The following is a 19,512-nucleotide window of genomic DNA, read 5'->3' as shown; positions in this document are numbered from 1 at the left end:
TAATTTTAATATACGTTTTGCCTGTTCAAGTCAAGCTACATTTGAAGTATATTCACCTTGCTTTGTTTTTTGTGGGAAGCATTGTATGCAGTTAGCTTTCAAAGACCTGGGTGGTTTCGAACACATTTTGATAGCATTCTGTGAACTAATGTTTCTTAAATTTTTGATCCTCAGTGTATTAGACAGAAAGACAATCCTTGACCAGCCAGCCAGGGGGAGAAATCCTTTCTTTTCTTCAGATGTAACTTTAAAGATCTGCCAACTAATGATGATATATTGTGTAAATTAAGTATTTAACATTCCAAAACATATTGATGTATTTGAAATCAGCTCACCATGTAATCTTCCTTGTTCCTCTTGGCTGATGCACAGTCAAAAGTTCCATTATTTTCTATTGAATTTGAAACCAAATTAATGTCTAAAACTTTCCTTTGTTAATAAGTTACATGATATTAAAGAGAAAAGTAGCTTTTCAAAATTACTGCTTATTAGGTTGCAAACAGCCACAAAAAGTACTCCTTTGAAATTCTTCTACTGACTTCTCAGCATAAATGCATTATGGCACAAGTGGTGTCCTAAGAGTTATCCCTCTGTTTTTTATTGGGAGGAGAACGCAACGCCTCAGGACTGGATTCTTAACCAGAAACAGCAGTGGTAACATGGTACTTTTTGCCTAGTATGCCCACACTTACTAGAGTGATACGACTTAATATATGGCTATTATTTCTTTGGGATTATTATCTTGATCAGAGATAAAGATATTATGCTTTGTGGGGGAATGGGATTTTGTACAAACCTTTCACTCAAAGGGCACGGTGGAGAGCACATGGGGGCTGGAAACACTGCTCTTGTCGCTACTACCACAGAGCTGTGCTGCGACTGTCCTGCGCCATTGTCAGCAGTTGAGAACACCGACCTAGTAACAGTGTTTTGCAGAAACAGATGCTTAAGGAACATCTGGCTTTGATTTCAGGTAATTTTTAAAAAATTTTGGTTTGTTACTTTGCTTTTGTTTTAGCAAAGTAAAATAGTGGTAGTTTGCTTAAGTTGTCTTGGTTTAAGTCAAATGATGTCTACTTTGTATTGCAGCCTTCAAGGTCACAGTTCTTTGCTTAGAGCAAAATATTAAATTTACCTTTCAGTAAAATAAAGAGAAATGGAGGGAAAAGGAGCTTGTAATGTTCTCCTCCCCAGTGCTATTAATCTAGAAGGAAACAAGTTAGTTTTCAAAAGAAATTTCAAAAAGCTGATAGCATAAACCACAGACATCAGGTAAATTTGTTTTCTGCCCATTTTTGAGGCATGTTGTCATACTTGAATCTATTTATGAAGATCAAACCCTCTATGGTCATGGATTTATCATGGTAGCTACTCTGAAAGATCAGTAAGTATGAGGTTGTTTCAAGTAGTGCCTGTGACTCTAGACTAACAAGGTGAGTTTTAAGATACGACCACCTAATACAGTGGCAGTTTGTTGACATTTTGCAGTGCTTCCAAATGGTTTGAAGTTCGGAGTTAGCAAATTTTCGTGAAGTCAAAGCATGTACCACCAGCATGACCTTCTAAATGCACTTGGTATTACACCTTCTGTTTCTGCCTCTATTACACTTTAAGCTGTCAAAACAGCTGCTTATTTTAGAGTTGCGAAAAATCATCTACACCTCTCCGAAATGGTATAGTTTTTCTCTGCTAAATAACAAAGTTAAGAGGTGGCTTCTTGGGAACACACACAACACAGGCAACTTTCATGAGCACCACTTTTTTTTTTTTCCTTTTTAATTTCATGTCTGTTCACAACAGGTACTACTAAAGGTGCTGCGTTTGTTTGTTGACTGACCTAGTCATGGCTGAAGGCTGTGCTGCTATTCAGCAGGCTTGGTAGGCTGCAGAGTTGAGTGGATGAAACTGTTCAGTAAAGGTTCAGTAAAGGCAAATGTAGGGCCCTGTACCTGGGGAGGAATAACCCCAAGTACCAGCACAGGCTGGGGGCTGACCTACTGGAGAGCAGCTCTCTGGAGAAGCAGCTGGGAGTCTTCAGGGATCACAAGTTGGCTGTAAGCTGGCATGCAGTTGTGGCCAGGAGGGCCCGTGGTGCCCTGCAGTGCATCGGAGAGACTGTGGCCAGAGATGGAGGGAGCTCCAGTGGCACCACATCTGGAGTGTTATGTTCAATTCCTCTCTTAGTGCAAGAAAGAAAAGTTACTACTGAAGAGGGTCTGGTAGAGGCCACAAAGATGATGAGGGATCTGGTGCATCTCTCTTGTGAGGAGAGGCTGGGGGAGCTTGGTCTTTTTCGTCTGGAGAAGGCAGAGAGGATCTCAGCAATGTGTATAAATATCTCAAAGGTGGGTGCCAAGAGGATGGTGCCAGATTCTTTGCAGTACTGCTCAGTGCTAGTATGAGGAGCAATGGCCATAAACCAAGACACACCGAATTACCCCTGAGCCTGAGGGAGGACTTTACCCTGAGTGGCAGAGCCCTGAACAGGCTGCCCAGGGGGTGTGGAGTCTTCCTCTCTCCAAACCCATCCGGACGTGTTCCTGTGCTACCTGCTCTAGGTGACCCTGCCTGGGCACGGGGTCGGTCTGGATGATCTCCAGAGGTCCCTTCCAAGCCTAACGATTCCGTGATTCAGGTTTGAGCTGGGCTGTGAGCATAGGACTGGATAAATTGATCCCTTTGGAAGTTAATTCTTTTCCCCTACGTTTTCTGTGTGCTCGGCAGTAGCGCTGCAGGTCTGGCTGGAGCAGAAGCCAAGGCTGCGGAGCACCGCTGTGTCCGTGTTTTAGAGCACGGTTTTCCAGGGAAACCTTCTCCCGCCTCGCCCGGCGGCGCGCGGGGGGGGAGGGGCCGGGACAGCTCCGCCCCGCCCCCGTCACGTGATCCCACCACGTGACCGCGCGCAGATGGCGGCGCTGCCGCCGGGCTGAGGGACCCGCTATGGAGGTGTTCATCCCGTCCTTCCGCTACGAGGAGAGCGAGCTGGAGCGGGGATACACGGTGAGGTGTGCCGGCGGCCGGCGGGGGCCGCGCGTCAGCCTGCGGGGTCCTGCCCCCCGTGCCCGGGCCGGCTCGACCTGCCCTGCCCCGCCTCGCCCTGACCGGCGAAGCCCGTCCTTATTCCAGCCCTGTCCAGCTCTGCCCAGCCTTGCCCTGTCCCGCTCCTGCCCCGCCCTGCCCTCTCCAGCATTGCCCTGGCTAACCCTGCCCTGCAGAGCCACCCCAGCCCTGCTCTGCACACCCCAGCCTTGTGCCCTCCCTGCCCAGCCCTGCCCTGCCCTGCCCTGCCCAGCCCTGCCCAGCCCTGCCCTGCCCTGCCCTGCCCTGCCCCTCCCTGCCCCGCACTGCCCAGCCCTGCCCTGCCCAGCCCTGCCCAGCCCTGCCCTGCCCTGCCCTGCCCTGCCCTGTGCCCTGCCCTGTGCCCTGCCCTGCCCAGCCCTGCCCTGCCCTGTGCCCTGCCCTGTGCCCTGCCCTGCCCTGCCCTGTGCCCTGCCCTGCCCTGCCCTGCCCTGCCCTGTGCCCTGCCCAGCCCTGCCCTGCCCTGTGCCCTGCCCTGTGCCCTGCCCTGCCCTGCCCTGTGCCCTGCCCTGCCCTGCCCTGTGCCCTGCCCTGCCCTGCCCTGTGCCCTGCCCTGCCCTGTGCCCTGCCCTGCCCAGCCCTGCCCTGCCCTGTGCCCTGCCCTGTGCCCTGCCCTGTGCCCTGCCCTGTGCCCTGCCCTGCCCTGTGCCCTGCCCTGCCCAGCCCTGCCCAGCCCTGCCCTGCCCTGTGCCCTGCCCTGCCCTGCCCTGTGCCCTGCCCTGCCCTGCCCTGCCCTGTGCCCTGCCCTGCCCTGTGCCCTGCCCTGTGCCCTGCCCTGCCCAGCCCTGCCCAGCCCTGCCCTGCCCTGTGCCCTGCCCTGTGCCCTGCCCTGCCCTGTGCCCTGCCCTGCCCTGCCCTGTGCCCTGCCCTGCCCTGCCCTGCCCTGTGCCCTGCCCTGCCCTGTGCCCTGCCCTGTGCCCTGCCCTGCCCTGTGCCTTGCCCTGCCCTGCCCTGCCCTGTGCCCTGCCCTGCCCTGCCCTCTGCCCTGCCCTGCCCTGCCCTGCCCTGCCCCTCTCAGCGCAGGAGGGAGGTCTGAGCCCGCCGGGCACCCACTGCCCTCAGAGCTCTGCCATGCCGGGCAGCAGCAGGGACATGGCTGGTGTGGCGGGACCAGCAGGGCAGGAGAGGCTTCTGCTCCCCCGCCACTCGGCCCTGCAGGGTCCCGTGATGAGAGATATGGAAGTGCTCATCCTGGAGGAGAAAACAGGCAGGGGCATCTCTTCAATGAACGTGTACAGATGATCTGAATGGACAGAATGAGGGAGTCACACTCTTCGTGTTGGTGCCCAGTGACAGGAGAGGTGGCAGTGGGCAAACATCAGAACACAGGGAATGCCCTTTAAACATAAGACAAGACTGATTTGTTATCTTGCGGGTGGTCAAGCACTGGCATAGGTTCCCCAGAGGACTGTGAAATCTCCATATTTTGCGTGTTCTCAAAACCTGCCTGGACGCTACTGGGTAGCCAGCTGTATAGTTGACCCTCCTTGAACAGGCAGGTTAGTCTGCACAGTTTTTAGAGGTCCTTTTTGTTCTCAATAGTTCTTTCATCCCACAAAGCTGTTTGACAGTAGCACATGGTCCGGGGTGGAGACAGGTGGACCAAAACCCAAGGTGTTTGTCTGAAAGTGGATATTCAAAGCTTGCTTCTTTTATTAAGTACATTCATTTAGTAGCTTAGAAAAAAAATTGACTCCTGTACAACTTCTAGAAGACTAATCCATATAGGCATAATTCCATGAAACAAGTTCATCTTCCTTATGCTTAATACTGTATATTATTTGGTTCTCACTATTAGCAAGTGTTTGTGGGCCTTGTACAAGATAAACCACTTCAGTTGTATTAATATGGGAGTGTAGGAGCATTAAAATTTTCCCTCTTGGGTGAAAGTGACTCCCTACAAGATACTTGTGTGATTTTGGGGACTTGGCTTTAAAACATTTTGACTGAATGTGATTGAGTGTGATTGCAATAGCACAGATCCCACCACATCCTAGTTGAGCAAGTTAGTTGAAATGACAGAGTGATTTATAAGATGTGCATATTACACAAATAGGATTTTTCAAAGTAATGTTTATTTCAGTATTTGTTTTTAGTGAGTTTCTATTTCTTTAAATGTAATACTGTCTGTGACTCCTGCTATCTAGAGGATTTGGCTTTTTTAAATTTCATAAATGTTAAGCTGTGTAAGCTTCAGAGAAATGAGAAATGAAATTATATGATTCTAGGAGTCTTCCAAGAAAATGATCCTGAGAGCAATCATGTTCTATTACAACACTGTTGATTGTTACAGCATTTTTTGTCTCAAGTTATTTACTGGTGGTGAGTCAGTCTCATGGATCTGAGCATTGCTCTAGTTCGGTAGATTTTCCTGCATGATTATTTTGCCATTTTAGTCAGGTGAGGGGATTCTAGTCTGCATCCCATACAAAACATGATCATACTTTATGCTGACCATGAAACTGAATGAGGAATTGTAGCTGAAGTTTGTCTGGGTCAGGCAGGCTTGTAGGAGAAGATATGGAAAACTTTTCTGATAATAACATTGTGTCTTGCCTTTGTGCTTTAAAGGCCTTATGGACTATTCATGAGAAAGACTTTTGCCAGTGTAATTGCCAATTTGTGATTATGTGAATAATTTGCATAAATATTGTTGCAAGTACAGAAATTCAAAGGGGTACACTATATATTCTTCCAGCAAAACTGAGGTTAATGGAAACTTACCATTGTTGTGTACCAGCTATGAAATTATATGGGCAATTCACTTTAAGTTAATTTTTATCATCAGCTTTACAATATTAGCATTTAAAACAGTTCGGTTTAAAGGTCAAAGGAGGTGTACTCCTGCTGAACACTACTGACAAACAAAGGACAAGAAAAGTAGCTGAGCTACTAAACTTTTTTTGTTTCAGTCTTCACTTGTAGTCTCTTTTTCCCACAGTTCTCGAGTGGATGGACTGCAGGGCAGGGAATGAGGAAGTAAGTTTTAAGAGATGATAAGGATCATTAAGAACTTGAACATACCAATGTCTATGGGTGCTGACAAGATGCATGCCAGAGTCCTGAGGGAATTGGCTGATGTAGTTGCCAAGCCACTCTCCTCGATATTTAAAAAGTCATGTGAAATCCCATGTGACTGGGAAAAAGTGTACCCATCTTTTAAGACCATGGAAAGGAGGACCTTTCAAACTACTAGCCTGTCAACTTCACCCCTGTGCTAGGAAGATCATGGAACAGATCCTCCCAGAAGCTCTGCTAAGGCACATGGAGAACAGGGAGGAGATCTGAGGCAGCCAGCAAAGCTGCAGCAAGGATGAGTCCTGCCTGACCTGCCTGGTGGCCTTCTGTGAATGGAGTGGCTACATCAGTGCGTGAGGGAAGGGCTACAGATGTCATTTATCTGGACTTCAGTCAGGCCTTTGACTTGACCCCCACAACACCCTTCTCTCTAACTTGGAGAGAGATGGATTCTGCTGGTCAGCTGTTAGATGGACAACAATCTGTTAGATGGTCACATCCAAGGGTAGTGAGTGGTCAATTGCCCAGAGTCTCAGTGGACATCAGTGGCAAGTGGTGCCCTCAGGGGTCTGAACTGGGACCAGTGTTATTTAATATCTTCATTGATGAGATAGACAAAAGGACTGAGTGCACCCTCAGCAGGTTTGCAGATGACACCAAGCTGGGTGGTGGGGTGACACTCCTGCAGACAGGATGCCATCCAGAGGAGCTTGGATAAGCTCCAGAAGTGGACCCATGGGAATATCTTGAGGTTTAACAAGATCAAGTGTGAAATGCTGCACCTGGGTTGGGACAACCCCTGTTACCAGTCCAGGCTGGGAATGAAGGCATTGAGAGCAGCCCTGCAGGAAGGACTTGGGATGCTGCTGGATGAGAGGCTGGACATGACCCAGCCATGAGCACTCACAGCCCAGAAAACCAAATGTGTCCTGGGCTTCATCCAAAGCAGTGTGGGCAGCAGGGCCAGAGAGGGGATTCTGTCCTTCTGCTCTGCTCTGGTGACATCCCACCTGGAAGGAGTCTGCCACATCCAGCTCTGGGGTCCCTATCACAAGAAAGAGAAGGACTGTTGGAATCAGTCCAGAGAAGGGGCACAAAAAGTGGGGCAGAGGTGTGGACCTCTGCTTTCCTCTTTCAGTGAAGAAAGACTAAGAGAGTTCATGTGTCCAGCCTGGAGAAAAGAGGACTCCAGTGGTCCATTTTTGCAATAAACAGGGCTTTTAAGAAAGATGATGACAGGCTTTTTAGTAGTTCTTTTTTTTCAGTATTACAAGGAGAGTGCTTTTAAACTAAAAGAGGATAGATTCAGACTAGACATAAAGAACAGTTTTTACAGTGAGGATAGTGAAACCCTGCACAGGTTGCCCAGAGAGGTTTCAAATGGCCCATCCCTGGAAACATTCAAGGCCAATTTAGATGGGACTCTCAGCAACCTGACCTAGATGATGATGTCCCTGCTCATTGCAGAAAGAGTGGATTAGATGATCTTTGAAAGTCCCTTCTAACCCAAACTATTATGCAATTCTGTGATCACAGAAGTACTACTTTACACAGTTGGTAATTTTACTGTTGTCTTTCCCACAAGTGCAAATTTGCTCAAAATTGAAGTGTTGTGTTGGACTGGAGTAGCTGGAACAAGGAACTATCAGAGATTATGCAACTGCTATCAGAAAAGGATGATGGAAGCAGATGGAAGTTTGGTGATGTTTGCTGACTGCCCACCAGCCCAGTCACATGCCACTGTATTACAGAGGTTCCTCCTGCACTGTGGCTGCCAGAGTGCTGCAGACAAGCAGCAGTCAAGGGTAGTTTTTTGAGCAGAGTGGTGATGGTTGTGCTAGCATCTTGCTAGAAGCAGTGACTGTGGTGACCTCCAGCATGAAATGAGAGACTAAAGGGAGAGTTCCTCTCTATGGAGGCTCTGCATTGCAACTGTAACATGCGTTCCCGACATCCCTGGGTTTTTGGTTCCTTATCTTCAGCAGGACAGAATCCAGTTCCCCTGGATACAGGCTGCTACTGTGTGTTCTTACTTCCCGGAAAAAGACAAAAAAGGGATGTTTGTCCCTTTCTTTATGGGAATTCATTACCAATTTACTGCTTTGTTTTCGGCTTAAGCCTGTTGTTCCAGATAACTTTCTTTTTTTCACTGGTGTGGCTAGGCAGCACTTGGAAGGTGGAATGGTCAGAGATCCATCAGTTCTGTGGAGAAGGTGTGAATGATTTGCCATAGGAAGTGGAAATTTCTCTCTAGCTTCTGAGAGAAAACTATAGTAAAATTAAGAAATAGAAAAGGGAGTCTTGACCAGAGATATAAAATATTAGGGGCATAAAAGATTAGAAAGAAAAATTAGGGAAGAATCATATTATGCAATGTTTAAAATTGGGGTCTGGCAATAAAGTAAAAGGGAAACACAGTTATTTCAAAAGTGTTTGTTTCAGGAGCCCAGCTTTTCCAAAGTACTGTTCCTCTGATATAAAATCTTGAAAGTCCTTTTCCCTCATCTCCCACACAAAAAAACCCAAACAAAAACCCAAGAGTAAACTTGCACTTGTTCCTGTTCTGTTTGGAGTATGCATAATATGATGAAACTTAGAATATGGGAAATGTCAGTTTTCTTGCTGGACAATTAAATTTCATTGTCAGTTTGAATTGATGACACTAGCTTCTAAACTATTGAGCCTGTGCTAATAAATGCAACAGTTGTTCATAATTTGGCAGTGAATGACCTTTAAATGTAGGCGCTTACTAAGGATGTCCCTAGAGAACAATTCAACTTCGACATGACACTCACGTGTTCTTGTTGTCATTTAAATATGCTCCCTTTGTCAATAACAGAATAATAAATACTAGTTAGATTTCTAATGTTGATTCAGATCCCAGGAAACTTACTGAATAAATTAGTGTACATTTGATTTATATTGACCAAAAAAATTTTACAGTGGTATATTGCAGGTCAAGGTGACATACATTTAAATGTGTTGTAGAGCAGAGGGCATACTTGACTGACACAAGTGCTTACTGCATTTTTAATTAACACTTCCAATACTACTCTCCAAATTGCTCCTGGAGTTGTAAATGTAGAAGAAAATCTGACATGTAACATCATAAAATGATGTGGGTTTTTTGAAAGTCCATTTGCTTTACCTCCATAGAGGCAGCAGTTTAATTGCAAGGCTGTACTTCTCTTTGTGAAAGTATAAAACCACAAGGACCTAAAGTTTGGTATATTTTATGTATTTTAGCATTCTTTGCTGTTAAAATAAATGTACATAGAGTCAAAAAGGGAAGTTTATAGTTGTTCTTCACTGAAGACCTAAAATAAGCCACAATAGCAAGTTATATTATAAAGGGGTAGTATTTATAATTTTTTTAATTACAAAGTATGGAGGGAGTAGTTATAGGTTTATGTAAAAAGATTTCAAGATCTTACTGTTCTAGCCCTTTCACATTTTTTTTTCTAGACTGTGTAAACTTGATAGTTTTAAAAAATCTGAAGATATTTTGTGTGCCTTGAGTATGAAATCTGCCTGTGTGAAGCCTGCTTACTTACAAGTTGAGCTTTTGCAAGCTCACCATGTATTAGCCTTGTGTCACAAGTACTGTTGAAATCAGTGACAGACTAGTTACTCCAAGTTCAAGGAAGTTAAACAGCTATTGGATCTAATTAGAGTTCTTTAGTCTTTGTGTCTTCATAGATGGTTTTCAAATGTTCTGGTTTCTCTGCAAGAGAGTCAGAGTGGATCTGTACAGATGCATTTTTCTCCTGCAGGGATGGTGAAGACAGTAAAAGACAATTTGGCAGATGTCAGTGATTCTGCAATGTCAGAAAAATGCTATTTTGATCATTGGTTTTGGTGGGTTTGATGGTCCAAAGAAGGTGCATGTATTAGAGGAGGAACCGGACTTAGAAATTTAAGCGAGATTGCTGTAACTAAAAATACCTTCTTTTTTTTTTTTTTTTTTTTTTTTTTTAAGTGAGTAACTTGTGCATTTGTCAGCAGTGATGATAAAATTTCTTTCCTCCAGTCAGTTTTCCTGTTTGCTGGACTTTCTCAGTGATATGAAGCTGACCACTTGGTATGCACTGGGAACTTGAATACACAAAGAATTTTGCAGTGTACACAATGGCAGCTAAGGCAGAAACTAGGAAAAGGTAAAACCAAGATGAAAACTGGCAATTAGTTAGAGCTGTGGACAGATCAGATAGAGACATATAGCGCCAGTGATCTCCAGTTGCTGGGCAATTGCTTGAAGGCCTCTGATTCACAGTCATGGAATCTTATTGGTAAGGACCGTGTGAGATTTCTCTGAGCAGGAAATACCTTTTGCTTTATTAGTGATGGGATGGTTGGCAGCTGAGCAGAGAAGCAGCACCATGATTACCTCTATCAATATTCCATCTGAAAGAGCAAAAGTTGATACATTCTATCCGTACACTACAACTGCAAAGTATCCATTATCCATTGTCTCCCAGCATCTGCTGGTTTGCAGTTTTAATGAGGAATTTACATTTTCAGAAAGATTGGAGGTAGCAGGGCATTAGACATGCATCACAATAAAGATATATTTGAATTCTGTTGTATCTTTGGGAGGTATTGGTGATAAAATTTTGTTAGTAATGTAATACTATCAGTGGAATTATCTCATCAGAGTATTCATGCTTAGCTGCTCCTAGTGATGTTTCCAGATAGCATCAAGTCATGATAACTGTAAAATCTTGTCCACAAAGATAGTCTTAAACATATGCACATTCTTCATTAGCCAGGAGTGAGAGTGCACCAGGCTTTAAAATGCAACCTGAAGGAAGATGGAATGGGCTTCTCACTTTTTCCTACTGCAATGCAATTTTAATTGGTCTCTGAAGTTTTTGGCACCTGATGTAATTCATTCCAGGTTTAATTGATTATTAGATAATAGATTATTATTATTGTTATGGCATTTATTAAGTTATCTTGGAATTTCGCTGTATGATACCTTAGAGGTGCTTCTGTGGAGAGTGCTTGGTGGGATAACTTCAGTGCAGCATTTGGGTACAGTGGAAATACTTGGTTTAGGTGTGCACCATGGAAGTGTGCTAATGGAGGCTTTCAAGCCACAGTATTCTGAATACTCTTACTGTCAGTAGCCATTATCTTTTTGTGTTCACAAGAATTTCATGAGGACTTTGTATCAACTTTTCATTTTCAGTTTTCTATAGGCCTGAATTTTTTATGATTTGAGGAAGACTGAAATAGCATTTTGGAGAGCATTCTGTAAGGGGATTTTAGAGATAAAACAAAAGTGTTGTTATTCCCTTTGAAAGTGGCATTGTATTTTTAGTAGAAAATGAAAGGAAAACTGTATGTAGTTCTGTCAATAAACTTATTCTGAGGTGTCATGATGATAAGTCTTGCAGCTAGAGCAGAATACCCTCTTCATGTGAACAGCTTTTTAAAAATTATTATTTCAACCTATATATTGCATTATAAATTTTGCATTTCATAAACCAATAAATGTTGTAGGATTTTTGTGGGGGGTTTTTTGTTGTTGTTGTTGTTGTTTTGGTTTTTTTCTAAGTGTTTGGGGCGCAATAGTCAGGCTTGAATACTTTAAGGAATCGAAATAAGATGAGACAGAAGGAGAATAGCATGAGTAAAGAGCACCATGTCCATGCCAGGTTTGAAACAATGTTTCTTCTCATTCCTCCGCTGTTGGTGCAGTGAGAGCTCCACCTCTCGTTCAGAAAAACCTTCAGTTCTAGGAGTGTATAAATGGGAAATCTAAGATGATTTTGGATATTGAACTTGCCCTCAGTGTAGGGTACTGACTGTGGTAAGTAATTTATGAGAAGTGACAGCCAAACCTCCACGGCAACCTCCATCTAGTATATTATTTATTTAGATGTCACAGTGTTTGTCGGTCCAGGGCCTCTGTGAGACAGTTGTGGAACAATATACATGCTACACAGAGTTTCAGAAATCACTTTTGAAAGGGATTGCCTACACTTGATAATAGTTGTTTCCTGATGAGATGCTGTGAAAAGCATTGCATATCCAAAAATACATTCTTACTATTTGAGTACTTAATTCTTTGACAGAGTGAAAACAGTATAAAACTGCTGTGAAAGTCTTCTGTCCCACTAGGTTACCTTGATAATGGTAAGATAAGAATTACCAATCTTCCTTATTTTATTTATTATATTTCTTGTCTCTTCTGTAGTTGATTCACTTTTAAAAATTGGAACCCCTTTTTATACCAGAGCACAAGGTATTTCAAGGGCTGCAGTATCTTCAGATTGCAAAATAATGAAATCTAAAGCTTTCCCTATAATCTTTTACAAAAGGATACAAAGTCTTGATTAGGTAATGAAATAATCGCAGCAAGTTTGCATTGATTACAATACACTGCTTTTATGAAAAAGGACCATATGTGTTGAGAAATACAGCTAACTGCCTCTGCTTCTGGTTTTGCACTGGACTCTTTCTTTGTGTATAGATTCCCTTCCCTACTCGTTATTGTGTAATCAGGCTCTTACCAGGAATAGGACTCCCTGATCATGTGTCTTCCTTGCAGCTGTGCTGTGATGGTAATTAAAATTCGACTTTCTTGTTCTTTTAAGACATGGAAGAAAAAAAAAAAGGAATATGTCTTCAGTTTAATAATAAATTAATGGCCTAGTAAATTTATGGTAATATCAGGGAATGTAATAAAAATAGTAGTTTTGCTTTAAAGCATTTTCTTCATGTGAAGAAATGGATATTTGGAAAAAAATCCACGTCAACATTGGATTTGAAAGTTATGCCATTACAGAATCAGAAGACATCTTAGTCTATTATTTTTCTGATTTGTTCCAAATGCTAAGAAACATTGTCTCCTGTGATGACATGCTTCCTACAAAACTTCAAAATTCTTCATTCTTGCAAACAAGATTAAGAACACTTAAAAACCGGTTTCTAGTTAGAGATTCATTCTCTCACTAAAAGCCAAAGACCTCCTTTCCAGGTTTATGTTCCAGTGAGGGAGCCTAAAAAGTCAGCAATTACTGAAAACATCTATTTTTGGTGTTGAATAGGAAATGCCGAAGGCCTTTCCTTTTGCTGAGTGCTCAGAATGTGGAAGTGATGGTGTGATTGGTAGGAATAGTGTCTTTGCACCATTGCCTCTGACACAGTGACTTAAAAGCTCAAGTAAATTCTGAAGTATGCCTGAGTTCGGAGTAGATATTTTTGTTGTTTGTTTTGTTTTGGTGTTTGGTTTGGGGGGGGCGGGGAGGGGGGTTGTGGGTTTTGTTGGGTTTTTTAATTTAAATTTTCCTTTTCATATTTGTCCTCTATCAGAATCTGTTCCTAATTTTGGTTTACCTTCCCTTGTCAGAAACGTTTCAGTATCAGACATCCAAGTTTTGCCATGAATTCTTATTGACAGTTGGGAAGAAGGAGAGAATATCTTTATGAATGTTTTAAAATAATTCAGTAAGAGCTTGATTAGAGTGTTTCAGATGGCAATTTTCTTCTCTCAAAAAACCCAGTCCTTGTGTTGGTCTGAAGTGGAGGCAAAGTAGAAAAATATACTTTGTAAAAAGTTCAGCACTTTCCACTAAGAAGTCTTTTAACATTTTATCTTTTGCTATCTACTTGTTACTATGTATTTATCTAGGAAATAAGGAGAGTATGCTAATAGTGACCAGAAACAGCTTGAAGGTTCCTTGTTAGAATATTTTTTTCTCTACGTGCATTTAGTCTTCATATTTGAATTTTTTCTTTCCTTATTTGTATCTAATTGCAGTTTTAAAAAACCTCTAAATATAGTTTTAAGGGTGAAAAAACCTGGTATCATCTGGTTCATAGTATAGAACTCTAAATTAAAAGAGTGATTTTTTTTTTTTCTAACCAGTGGGAGAAAGAAGGAAATTTCTTCTGAAATAAATTATTCAGTAAGCTAAGAAAATATGAGATTACTAGAAGTTAGTTACTTAAACCCTGAAAGTCACTTGGGTTTGGGGGATTTTTTTGATGGTTTTTTGGTTTGTTTTTTTTTGTTGTTGTTGTTGTTGTTTGTTTGTTTGTTTTGGGTGGTTTTGTTTGGTTTTTGTTTGTTTGTTTTTTTAAATAAGTTGTTATTGTTAGCATTACTCTCCTTGAATGCCGTGGCTGGGATGATACCACTAGCACAAAACTTTCCTAACTAAGAATTTAAATAATACATTTTATGAACTGATAAAGAAAAATGCTAGTTTTGAAGTGTGTTCGGTGCTTAGGAAGGAAATGGTAACATGCTGCACATTCAAAGCTATTTTTTGCTACTAAATTGTCAAAAATTGCTGATTTGAAAGGGGGTAAAATCCTCCTTAAAGTAAACACAGATACAGCTGTTATCTGTTATGGGCTAAGAACTTAATGCCCTATTGCTCAAATGAGTTTTTACAGTAACGAGATAGCTATATTACACTCCTAAGTGAAAAGCTCATGAACTTGCCTGCATGGTTGTTTCCAACCTCCACTCTTCTAACAAGCTCCAAAGTTGTTGTTGCTTATAAAAGTGGAAAATGGACCTGATAAAAATGTTTAGTCTGCAGGGCTGTGTTTTATTTATCATATCACAAAAGAACAATGTTTTGTTGCATCATGGTCAAAATAGAAGCGACCTTGCTTGTTCATGAGTGCTCAAAGCCTAGAGATAAGAGGCAAAGTAATAGAGTACAATAGAAAGAGTGTAGTGTAATTATTTGTGGCTTGTCAAGTGAAGCCCTTTCAGGCCCCAAGCGATTCAAATCTTGGAACTCTGCACAATTCTGTACACTAACCAGCATCAGAGAAATCTCACCCAGCTTCTCCGACAGTACTGAAATTGCATCAGTTTGTCATGCACTGAGCATGCCAGCTTCGCACAATATCATTTGCTTGCAAATGGGCCTGGCCCCAACGCCCTGAGACACATTCTTTGGTATCTGACTCTTGGCCTGTGATTTGTCATGTCTCTAGTGCTATCGGCGCAAAGTAATTTTAATAGATTCTGATGGTTTGCTTGTGGAAGGTAAAGAATGCACTACAGATTGTGTCAGGTAGCTTTCTTTGGCATGTAGTTTGGTGGAGGCCCTCATGATGGAGATAGCCAAACAAAGAGTATGGAGAAATGAGAACCCTGTTTTGAATGGTATTTAACACTGCCCTTCTCAACACCCCGCTGTGGACATCCTTGCTAACTCAGCAGGTCCAAGAACTTAGCAGCTCACCGAAGCAGTGTTATTTGTGCTTCAGAGTTATTTATGGATGAGAGATACAGCAGAAAAACTGTGACTTTTTTGTCCCTATTAAAAAAAATGTGTAAAATGTGTAAAAATGTTAATTAGTTTCCAAGAAGTAAACTGGATATATCTTTGTTGTGGTGTTTACCTTTTTATTATTTGTTTGAAGCATTAATACTCTCTAAATAAAAATCCCTGATTTTTTTAGCAAGTATGTTATAAAAATTTTTTAAAAGGCTTGTGGATTTTACACTAACAAGTGTCTTCTATAAAATTACATAAATGTGGCCTAAAAGATAAATTCCTGCAGAATTTCTTTGTAGATTTTAATTGGTGTATTTATTTGACAATGATTTGATTATTGAATCTTTGTTTGGAATTGTTTTCTTACACTATGAAATAAGTATGTGGCATTGTTTTACTCTTCTTTTGACACCACTGAGATGAGATTATTTTGCCATTGACAACTCTGATCTTTGCATCATTTTTTTCAGCTGACTTCCTTAATTGATTACTACTTTGGTGTTGGAGCCTGCAGCATAGCTCTCCAGAATTCTGCTGACACCAATCGATTAATGTGAAAGTGTTAGTTAGTGATTTCATCTAAGAAACATTCAAAACCGTGTCAGTACTTGGTTCTTAAAGGCTGCCAGATCATTGGATTTTGTTATTTTGAACATGTTAGTTTGGGTTAACAAGAATTTCCCTGGAGAGACAACAATAACAAAAAACCCCCAACAAAGCAAAAACAAACAAAAAAAAACACCACACAAAACCCTCACCAAAACCAACAACAACAACCAAAAAAAAAACCCCAAAACAAAAAGAGAAAAAAATACCCAACACCTTGAAATTACTCATGTGAGAAGAACAGATTTTATTGAATCGTACGTTAATATACTGTACATGCACATGCCTTAATATTTAAAAGACTGTTTTAAAATATGTTCTTATTAATATTTAAGGTATCTCTGAGGAATTTATAAAAATGCTTCAACAGAAACTATTTTTTTTTATGTTTACCTGGGGAATTTTTGACAGCAGTGTAACTCTGAGCACCCCGCTAGCAAGTCTGTGCCAGTCTGCCACTTTCTTTCCTGCCGTAGCTTCCATATTTGCTTAGCAGCTTTGCATAGCTAAGCAAATTTTTAAAATGAACCTGCATTTTTTTTCCTTTTTTGTTCTAAATATGTTCAGAAAAATACTGTTGTTTTATACAATTCCTCAGAGTAATTCTGTGTTATGGATCAGAACTCACTGTTCAATATTGCACATAAGATGAGAGAAGTAAAGTTTCTTTTTAAGCTTGATGTTAAATTTTGAAAGCATGTTTTGCTTTTATTTCTTGGTGGAGTTTTTTTAGGATGACTTTTTAAAACAACATAGATTTTTACAGTGTGCTAGGCTTTGTGTATGCTACTTGTGCATCAGTAAAACATCTCTGCCTGATTTTCTAGGGATGGTTGTGGAGAGTACAAGTTAGTTAATTCCAGTGAGCATCCTGTTACCACAGGCTTTGTTTGTACAGAAGGCAAACTATATCAGTTGCCTCTACAGCAACATCAGAACCAACAAAGTACTGTGGTCAGTGTCATATCCTTATATTCAGATGGGCCAGAACATAGATAGGCATGCACACACGTGTGTGTGGGTGCAGATACACAGAAGCACGTGTATGTCTCAGCATTGGCAAAATTTATTGCATTGTATTGCTGAAGGGTCTGTTCAAGTTTCAGTGAGACGTGATGTTTTAGTGCTGTGGATGATGGAATGAGAGTATCCCTATTTAAATTTGCCATTGACACCAAGGTGGAAGTGACTGTGAGCATGCTGGAGAGCAAAAGTAGAGTTTAAAATAGTTTTGGTAAGTTGGTAAGTTTATTTAAGAAAGGAAGATGGGATGCTAACTCAATAGGAACTGGTGCCAAATGTTACACTTAGCAAAAAATAATCAGTTACATGGAGTAACATCCAAAAGATTAGACAACAGATATTCCTGTAAGGATCTGGGGGTTATTGTACATCTCAAGCTGGCCATGTCACAAGGCAAATGCCTATTGGAGTTTCAAAAGATTAATGTAATAAAAATGTCAATGATGTGGAGTGTATACTAAGTATGGAGTACTCTGTCCAGTTTTTTTAGGTACTGTATGCTGAGAAATATGTGAGTGAGAAAAAGTGTAGGCAAAAGAAGGCAATACAGGAGCACATACAACAAGCTACATTGCTTTCTAGACCTCTCATCAATTTGAAGGAACTCTATAGATCAGGAGCTCTTTAGACTGAAAATAAAATGGTGGGTAGGAACCACATGACAACCTCCAGAAAAAAAAAAAAAAAAAAAAAAAAAAAAAAAAAAAAAAAAAAAAAAGAAGAAGAAAAAAAAAGCTGTTGAATAACAGAGGCAGTTGGTCTGTGTATTGACAGTGTTGTGGTCTTATGCTGTGCAGTTACCTATCCTGCCCAGCAGAAGTACAGAACTAATTATGAAATAGTCCTGAATCCTAATGATACTACAGACCAGAACATTCTTCAGGCACAGGTATGGAAGCTTTGTCTGTACAAGGCTTAGAAGTTTCTGTCAAGGGTAAGAAGTACAGTTGGTACTGTACTGGAGACAGCAGGAAGAACCAGGTAACTCCAAGAAACACAGAGCCAGAATAGATCTCAAGCTCCTTTTTCTGAGCCCCTCCTTGACACTTGGCTGTCATCCTTTGCATTATTTCACAAATGTTGTTTGTATCCATCCCCTAACCTTTTATCGCTTATAAATTCTGTGACTTTCTGAAACTCTCATTCAAGAGTCCACACAGAGTAATTCTTTCTCTTCTCCTGGGAAATGCAGAAGCATCTCATAATGGGACAGTTGCTGAAACAATCATGGACTTCTCCAACTCTGTTTCTTCATGTAAGAGAAAAAACATAATTTGTTAATTGGCCCAGGTAAGCCTTTTTCAAGGTCTTCCTGGGAGGTAAAAATTCTAGGCTTTTCCCCCATTTTTAGCTAATATTATTCATTAAAGCATTTGTGTTTGGTATGTATCCTGTTTAGTGCTTCAGAATTGGACTGCATGTGTCTGGTTCCCTAACTGTAAATGTACATAGCAATGAAGGGAGGTGCAGAACATCAGGGCTGACATCTCCCTCTATAAGTTAGTCAAAAAACTGCAAATACTCAGTGCTACTTCAGTCAGTATGCCTCTTCCTGTGTATAGTATTTGCCACAAAATGAAAGCTTTCTAAGTGTTTAAATTGCTAGATGTGTGGCGTTTTAAGCGATAACTAGATTGGTGGCTTAGCTGTGAAGCAAAAAGCAGAGCAGGGACAGGAGGGTTAGGAGTCCCATCAAAGGTCTGAGTCTCTAATCCCAGTCCTGCTCACAGATATGTTTCACCTCAATCCTGTCACATCTGAAGGGCATGAAGATAGATTGTACAAGTTAGAAGGCTTTTCAGGCTTACTAGATGACAGAAATAACAGAATTTGTGCCATTTACTGCTGAGTTTTTTTGGTGGCTGACAAAAAAATTGTATTTTTAAAAGATTATTTCAGAGGGATTTGTAGGGCAACAATTTTTTGCCAAATTATATACCTTTTTTGCAGAACTTGCTGTAAGTATCACCTAGTCTTGCATTTGATTAATGAATTACATACATATATTTAATATTGTGGGAAGAATTGCTGCTTTGTCAGTGTATGCTCAAACATCAGCATTATCTTAATTTCCTGATGTTTCTTGCATATTCCCTGGTAATGCAGACCTTGTCTCTGCCCTGGTGCAGGAGGCATGATGTGATGACTCTCAGTAGCAAGTTCCTTTTTGCTTGTTCACATGTGCTTTCTGTTAGGCACTACTATGATCCGTTCCATGATGTGACCATGTGCCTTGCCAGAAGTGGAAGACAAAGCAATGCCAAAGAATAGTCCTCTGCCACTTGCCATTCTAGTTCTCTCTTAGAGAGAGAACTACTTGGCTACTCTTAGCCAAGGACATACACAGATAGTTCAGTTTCACTTAATTCTAGATTTATGCAATCCACTTATTGCTCATGTTTAGATGTAACTTTTTACCCTTCACATCATGGAAATCATCAAAAAATCTTCTGCAGTTTCAGCAAGAATAGTACCTTATAACAGAAGGGTTGGTGGAAAATATTGGATGCACAGCAGTATGATGATGTGCCACTGT

At 41.4% G+C, this 19,512-nt stretch overlaps 1 protein-coding gene across 3 annotated transcripts in view; it reads left to right on the top strand.

The window, feature by feature from the left end:
* Positions 1-2,890: 2,890 nt before the first annotated feature.
* Positions 2,891-19,512, top strand: part of SNX24 (sorting nexin 24) — an 89,505-nt gene continuing 72,883 nt past the window's right edge. For all 3 annotated transcript variants that reach the window (XR_014592577.1, XM_083884560.1, XM_083884559.1), the window contains exon 1: positions 2,891-3,000. Coding sequence is in view for 2 of the 3 variants with exons in the window: in XM_083884560.1 (XP_083740686.1) it covers positions 2,941-3,000 (60 nt within the window). In the remaining variant the exon portion in view is untranslated. The remainder of the gene's footprint in view (positions 3,001-19,512) is intronic.

Source organism: Zosterops lateralis (genome assembly GCF_965231275.1).
Source record: "Zosterops lateralis genome assembly, chromosome: Z".
NCBI classification, from domain to species: Eukaryota; Metazoa; Chordata; class Aves; order Passeriformes; family Zosteropidae; genus Zosterops; species Zosterops lateralis.
This window is presented reverse-complemented; position numbering and strand designations above follow the sequence as displayed.